Source organism: Hipposideros armiger, unplaced genomic scaffold, assembly GCF_001890085.2.
Source record: "Hipposideros armiger isolate ML-2016 unplaced genomic scaffold, ASM189008v1 scaffold_225, whole genome shotgun sequence".
Taxonomy (NCBI): Eukaryota; Metazoa; Chordata; class Mammalia; order Chiroptera; family Hipposideridae; genus Hipposideros; species Hipposideros armiger.
This window is the reverse complement of record NW_017731575.1, coordinates 2,455,705-2,463,549: the sequence shown is the minus strand read 5'-3', so window position 1 is coordinate 2,463,549 and position 7,845 is coordinate 2,455,705. Positions and strand designations below refer to the sequence as shown.

At 39.7% G+C, this 7,845-nt stretch overlaps 1 protein-coding gene across 4 annotated transcripts in view; it reads right to left on the bottom strand.

The window, feature by feature from the left end:
* The window catches only part of KCTD1 (potassium channel tetramerization domain containing 1), a 197,125-nt gene that overhangs the window by 24,472 nt on the left and 164,808 nt on the right, over positions 1-7,845 (bottom strand). For 3 of the 4 annotated variants that reach the window (XM_019654568.1, XM_019654569.1, XM_019654566.1), the window contains exon 3: positions 1,187-1,331. The exons of the other annotated variant lie outside the window; for it this stretch is intronic. In XM_019654568.1, coding sequence (XP_019510113.1) covers positions 1,187-1,331 — 145 coding nt within the window. The remainder of the gene's footprint in view (positions 1-1,186; positions 1,332-7,845) is intronic. 4 annotated transcript variants of the gene reach the window in all.

Genomic DNA, 7,845 nt, shown 5'->3' with positions numbered 1-7,845 from the left:
GGCGAGTATATAACAAACTCTGTATTTTGAGTGGAAATGTTAGGGGGTCGTCTTATACGCCCAGTCGTCTTATACGCCGGCAAATACGGTACACTTTTTGATTACTGTAGCTCTACAGTATGTTTTGACATCTGGTAGGACACATCTACCACTGCCTACCATTACCACCCCTATTACCACCCACAATAATTTATTTAGCTATTCTTAAACATTTGTTTCTTCTACACAAACTTTATAAATGGGTCAAATCTCATTAAAAAAAAATCTGTGATTAAAATGGGTTTGCATTAAATATGTAGAGTAATTTTGGGACAGCTGACATTTTAACAATATTGAGGTTTCCCATCCAGGAACACAAAATGTCCCTTCATTTATTCAACTCTTCTTTTATAACTGTAGGTAGACATTTGCAGTTTTCTTAACCAGGCTATGCATTTTTCTTGTCAGGTTTATTCTTAGGTGTTATAGTTTTTGCTATTACTGTGAATGGTATATTTTTCCATTATATCCTTTTTTCCATTTTATCTTGCTTTTCTATAGAAAAGCTATTTATTGTAATATACTGATCCTGAATTTAGATGCTTTAATGAGCTCTTTATTAGTTCTAATAGTGTTTAGTTGATTGATTCTTTAGAATTTTCTTTTTAGAGAAGTATTACCAGCTGCAAAGATTACATTTTTGTATATTCCCTTTTAATATTAACACTTTCTATTTGTTTTTCTTATCTGATTCCATTGCCTAGACTTGCCAGCACAAGGTGGGACTAACTTTAGCACTTTTTACTATCTTTGGGAACAATTCAAAAATTTTACTGTTAAGTATAATGTTTCCTTTAAATTTCTGGGAGAAAAAAAGTCTCTACTAAGCTAAGGAGGTTTCCTTTTATCCGCTATCTCACTAAGATGTATCAGAAATAAGCTTTGAATTTAACCAACTTATTTTCTATGAATTAAAGTGAATTGTAATTCAATTCTTTGAATAAAAAATGGTCCTCTTTGAGTAATGTAAAACTTTAATGACCATGTACTCTACTTCATGAAGAAAGTATAATCAAGTCAGAAACCTCTGATGCCACTGAAGTTGTTATATGTTAAAAATGTAAAACTAGAAATATTTGGGGGGGGGGAAGCACATCAAAATAAATCATATACTTATGCTATTGGTAATTTAAAAAGAATCCCTCACCTTGAAATCATCGGGAATGAGGAGTTTTGATGTTCGTAGAAAATTCAAGATATATCTGAACATCTGTCCATCTCTGTCAATGAAATAGTGCTGTTTGAGACTGTCCAAAACAATGGGCTCTGTACCATCAAAAAGTCTTCCGATTCTGTGATAGAAAAGAGGGAACAGTGAAGACAATTAGAATCAATTTTTCGGTCACTAAAACTAAGAGCTACCATTTTGTGTTACTGTCAAAGGTAGCAGTTTTAAAGAGGGAAGGCAGGAAAAATCACCCCTTAAGAGTTATAGTTCTTTGAGAAGTACTGGTTCCTGCTTGATAAATATCTCAGGACCAAACAACTCAAAATAGTCTCAGGCTTTCTCAAGTAAATTATTTTATTCACTGTCTTTTACCTGTAATGTTCCTGACATGATGATTACGGCTAAGTGCTATCACTGTAATGGAAGATCATGTCTTCCCCCTGTGTTATTTAGAACAACCTTTTCTGCTACTTAAAAAATGTATTGCTCCAAAGTGTCTTTTAAATTGATTCTACAGAAAAAGCAATTTTGTTTTTAAGAAATCTGTTTTCTGAGCTTTTCCCACCCATGAATCCCAAACTTTCCAAATGTAAGTCAATGCCTATCTGCCAACATCTACATTTAATTATAAAAAAGAATAAATGAAAATATCGCTTCTCTAGGAGAGTATGTTTTCCATTAATAATATACAGTCTAGTTTCTTAGGTCTCAACAAAAATCATTTGCAACCGCAGGAATCATTATAAAAAATACATATTTGACCACCCCCAAAATATGACCTGGTTCTGGAATGTAAATGGCTGAGTAATTTTTAAAAACAGAAATCCATATGTTTTTCTCATTTATAGAGTAAACATTTGAACAGTGTGCTACAGTTAAAGTATTTTGCATTCATTATCATTTAAACCTTGAAGGAAGGCTGAACCTAGACACTTTAGTATATAGTTAGTTACTAGGAAGTCTTCACATCTATACTATGAGCAAGTAGAGGATTGGCTAATGACAAATATCTTATATCAAAAAATAGAATTTAGGGCTGGCAGAGTGACTCAGTTGGTTAAGAGCTCGCTCAAGAGTGCGAGCTCTGAGCAACACGGTCGCTGGTTCAGCGGAGCCAGTAAGCTGTGCCTGAGCTGAGCTGCCGCTGAGCTGCCAACAGGTAGCAGGATGGCTCAGCTGGTGAGAGCAAGTGCTCCTAACAACAAGACTGCCTGTTTGAGATGGTGGGCTATGCCTTCCTGCAACCAAGACTGAACTTGGCACCTTAAGCTGAGCTGCTGCCTGGATGCTCAGTGGATAGAGCCTGAACTCTTAACAACGAGGCTACTGGTTTGACTCCCGCATGGAATGGTGGCCACGCCCACACACAACTAATTGAACACAGCACCTTGAGCTGAGAGGCACGACTAGACTTGGAGTTGAGCTTGCTGCGCCCTCTACAACTAAGATTGAAGGACAACAACTTGGCTGTTCCCCTTCCCCAATTCCCCAACACTGTTCCCCTCCCCCAATTCCCCAATAAAATCTTAAACATATATATGTGTGTGTGTGTGTGTGTGTGTATATATATATATATATATATATATATATATATATATATATATATATATAAAATTTACACACTAGAAATCACTTCCAAAAGGTGCCTTTTATTTTTCATTAATGGTGTAGGCAGGCAAATGGCTCCATTTTTTAATGAAAAGGTTTTGCAGAACTCGTAACAAGTGTATCTCTGATTTGGAACATCATTTTAGTGCTTTGAAGGTGCGTTTGAAATCATACATTTTCTAATCTTATGTAGAAATGGGACAGATGTAATGGTAAATCAGTAATTCCACCCCTCTTATAATACAACAAACTAACAAGTCGGAAAGCTGCTCCCTTCCCTCCCAAAAAGAAAGGTGTATGAATTTCTGTTTCAATAAAAATCTTTTAAAAATAATTAGAGAAGTCCTGTCCTACTTGTAAGTAGTAAATGCAAAGAAGAAGGTAACTAATTATGGTCAGGTTACATTTCTAAAACTCAATATATTTTTCTCAGCTAATGTTTTAGTCCAACATTCCATGAAGTGAGGGTGATTAACCAGGGTGTGGCTTACAACCATCCGAGGATTGTTGTCCTGCACGTTACCTTGTCACTCATTTCTCATTAACACATCAATCAAATAGTAGGCTACAAAAAAAAGAGACAGGGAAACTAAAATATACTTAGTCATTTATTTATAGTGTTTCCAGGATGGGACAGAGTGAGACTGGTTTGCCTATTAGTAAGACATTTTACTCCTCACTGTGAATAACATGATAAATTTACAGTTGACAGGGGAAAAAAAGGGAGCTATATTTATTAAGTGCTTTCCAGGTAACTTGCACTATTCTAAACACTTTATATATATATAGCAAATCCATTATTCTCCTTTTAAAGATGAAGGAATAGGCTTAAAATGATGAGTGACTGCCCAACTAATTAAGTAGCATTAAGAGATTTGTGCATAGTCTATTTGATCTTAAAGAGGCCTCTTTACAATGATTGGAACGAAAAGAATTACCATTACCTAATGAAATCTTTTGGTCTAGAGTTTTTATTTCTATCTTATATTTGTTTGTTAGCGGTTTTATTTCTATCTTACATTTGTTCAGCAAGAGCCTTACAATGAAACCCAAATGTGTATACTGATTTTTTTTTTGTGGTGTGAAATAAATAGTATCAATGACTACAAATCACTTTAGCAAAGAGATGAAAAGTAAATTTTTTGTTCTTAAATAAATCCTATGCTTTTTATACTTAAGTGCTCATTTCTAAAATCTAGGTGGATGTGCAATGGCACAAAATGTATGACTACTAAATCTCTATGGAGTGAATAAGTACAGGAGTGAGTGAGCAGGGAGTGGCCAGTGACTAGTTGTAATCTGGGTGAAATGAATCCTCTGTGTCTCCCTTTCTTTTATAAAATTGTGTTTGTTTTTTAAAATTACACTAACTTTTTCTCAGAGTTGATGAGAAAATCAAATGGGGTCATGACATGCTCAAGTAGAGCATGTCAGCGATGGAAGGTATCCTAAAGTAGCAAACAAACATTTCTATGAAAGCCATTTTTAGAAGAATGCGGGCACCCAAAGAAACAGGATTTAAGGAATAAAAGCGCAATCTTGGCTGGAGTATATTGTTACAGATCTTTCTAAGATAAGAGAGACGTGTCATTTGAATGGTTTTTAAGATGCCAAAAAGAAAAAAACAAAACAAAAAACCACCTCCGGCAGGTAGAGGAAATTGGTCATAGTTGCATTCAAAAGTACCTGTACATCTGACTCAGATGAAACAAGAAAAGATGCAAAAGAAAAAGCGGGATGGAACTCTGAAAGGAGACCCAATGCGGGAACTGAGAGGTGGGTACAGCCTCTGGACGAGGCAGTGGGACAAGTGGAATCTCCAGGAGGAATCACTTGAAAACCTGAAAAGGAAGACTGGACTCCACCAGGCGGCTGAGCAACCGCAGTCAGACAGCGGTCCTTCGTGCGGAACTGCGAGGGCCCGGAGCCTGCGGAGACCCGGGAACCTTGGCGGAGAGCTTGCGCCAGGCAGGGGAGGATGCGCTTGGCAGACCAGAAGGCCTGAAGATGGCGGGGAGCCCCTGCAGGCCTCCTGCTCAGGCAGAAACAGCTGTGTGGGTGACCGGGAAGCTGAGAGGGTACAGACTGTGTAGAGGGGAAAGGGAAAAGCTTGCAAAGGAGGAGCCTGAGGGCCGCCTGATGCACATTCCTGACTGAGGTGAAAGGCCTCTCAGGAAAGAAAGAGTCCCTATGTTTGAGGCAACAAATGTTGGAAGTAATAAAAGTAAACACAGTACTGCTGATTTTTGCTAACTTTAAAGGGAGGAACGTTCTGAATCCTGAAAACAATGTGGAAGGGACAGGTCTGTGCCAATGATCGTAAAATGGCGTCCCAGAGAGGGTTTTGAGATTGGGCTGAATGTGCTGTTGAAAAGCATTGTTTGGCTAAGCAAATAAAGGGGGAAATCGACACAGGCTGTATTTCTTGTGGACATATGAATGGAGTTACAAATCAAAACTGCTGTGATTTGTAAACTCTGGTGCCTGAAAACTATGTGGAACTGATTACAGTTTACTAACCTTAGAGAACATTCCTGTTTTTCAACTGACCAAGACCAAGCTGGCTCCAGATGATGTATCGCTGCCTTTTTAAAAAAAAATTTTTTTAAAATACTCAATCCAAGTGGCAATGTTGAGAAAAACTTCCACAATTTTATTTTTTGTACATTTATTTTTTAACATTTTTATTTTGGACGTTTTCAAACTTATGCCAAAGCAAAGAAAATAATATAATGAACGCCCATGTGTCCATCTAGCTTCAAAAGCTATCAACTCTTGGACAATCTTGTTTCACCTATATATGGATGCCTCACGCTCCCCCACTGGGATTTTTGAAGTAAACGCCAAACATCCTGTCATTTTATCTGTAAATACTTGGTTGACTAATAGGATTACAAAGGTTCATTAAAAAATATGCATGCATTAACAGATTTTGAAATATATTCCTCTTTCTTGCTTTTTTTTAATATTAGCATTCTGTTGATTACTCGTTTTTAAAGAGGAAATAATGCAGGACCAGTCTCTAAAGAAATTAAGCTCCTTTTGGTGGAAAGTAAATCTGGTTCCCCACTATAGATCCCCCTCTCCCTGGCATTAAAGAGTGGTCTTGGGCCAGCAGAGTGGCTCATTGGTTAAGAGTTGGCTTGGGACGACAGCTCTGAGCAGCAGGGCTGCTGGTTCGGATCCCACATTAGGGCCAGTGATGCTGCGCCCTCTACAGCTAAGATGGTGAACAACAGCTTGACCTGGAGCTGGGCTGCTGTGAGTCACCGTTGATGGCGTAGGCTGCAGCCCTTGCTGAAGTGGGCTGCCATAAGCTACCGTGAGTGGTCAGCAGCCAGTGTGAGTGGCCGTCCAATGGCTGGTGACCAATCTGCCTCAGCCGGCAAGAGCACAATGATCACAATACCAACATGGGCCAGTGAAGCAACGTCCTCCACAACTAGACCGAAGAACAAAAGGACAGCAACTTGTCTTCCCCTTCCCGGATTCTCCAACGCTGTTCCCCTCCCCCCAAGTCCCCAATAAAATCTTAAAAAAAAGAAAAAGAAGAATGGTCTTAAATGAAAGAAAATATAAGGCTAAGGATCTGGTTTACCTGGCTTAGTATGAATCAGTCACTAAGAATTTATTTTTCTTGAGCATTCATTAATTTATAGGACCTGATTTCTCTAATTTACTGTGACTCTGTTCCTTAAGAATTTCTCTTCCCTTCTTTATTGTATAGTCATTCAGTTATTCATTCATTCTTTCTGCTGAGCCTGACTATGCGAAATACAGGGGATGCAGTGGTAAATAAACCACATTCCTCACTTCCGTGGAATTTAACAGTCTGTGGGGTGAGAATCCAGATCAAGTGCAGTGTGATGGAGTATGTCACTGGGTGTTCAGAGAGGATTATGGGAATGGAGTACACAGGAAGTGCACCTAACTCAGTTTGGGGGAGGCAGGGAAGAAAGAGAAAGTTTACTGGAGAACTGAAAGACAAGCAGAAGTTGGCCAAGTACAGGGGTGGGAGGTAAGGTTAGGTAAGAAAGGAAAGGCTTAAGGAAGCTACAAAGGCTTGCAGATGAAAAAAACCCAGCATGTGATTACTCTCCACTGGGGTGTAGAGTCAGGCCAGCTTCTGAGGCTGGAGCAGCAGAAACCAGATCTTGAAGAGCTGTATAAATCAGGTCAAGGAGTTTGGATTTGGTTCTGTGGGCAATGGGGACTGATGTCAGGCTATGCTCTCAGCAATGTCAAGGAAAAGAGCAAATTTAGAAGTGAGACAGAGTTGAAATACTGTATCTGAAATCACAGCTCCTCACAGATGTAGCTTGTGGCTTATCCAAATTATGTCTCCTTTGCCTTGTTTTTGACTGTCATTTGCATAGAGCAGGGGTTCTTAATCCTGGCTGCACAATGGAATCACCTGCTGGGCTTTTAGAAAACACAGATGCCTGCCACCAGATACTCTGAGGTCATGGTTGGGCCCCAGGCATCTATCTGCATTTCTTAAAAAGCTTCCCAAGTAAGTCTAATGAACAGGTGAGTTAAGAACTAGTGCAAAGGACTGTAAGCAGAGAGACTAAAGAGGAGCAAGTCACTGTCATCAACTTGAGATGCTTTCAGTTAGTCATTCTGTCACTTTGAATTGTCACAGCATTTCTTAAATAGCCCACCACACTTTTAGAAGTGAAGGATCTCTAGGAGGACCTAGTTCAGCCTCCCATTTTACAAATGGAGAAAGACAGCTCCAAATATGTAATGGTTAAGGATGCACAGCTGGGGCCGGCCGAGTGGCGCGTTGGTTAGGAGTTGGCTTAAGACGCCAGCTCTGAGCAGCAGGGCCCCAGTTTGGATCCCACATGAGAGCCAGTGACACTGCGCCCTCTACAGCTAAGAGGGTGAACAACAGCTTGACCTGGAGCTGGGCTGCTGTGAGTCGCTGGTGATGGCGTAGGCTGCAGTGGGGCTGGCCGGCAGCAGGCATGAACTTTCGTGAGCTTTTGTGAGACTCCATGAGCTGCCGTCCCATGCCAGTGAGC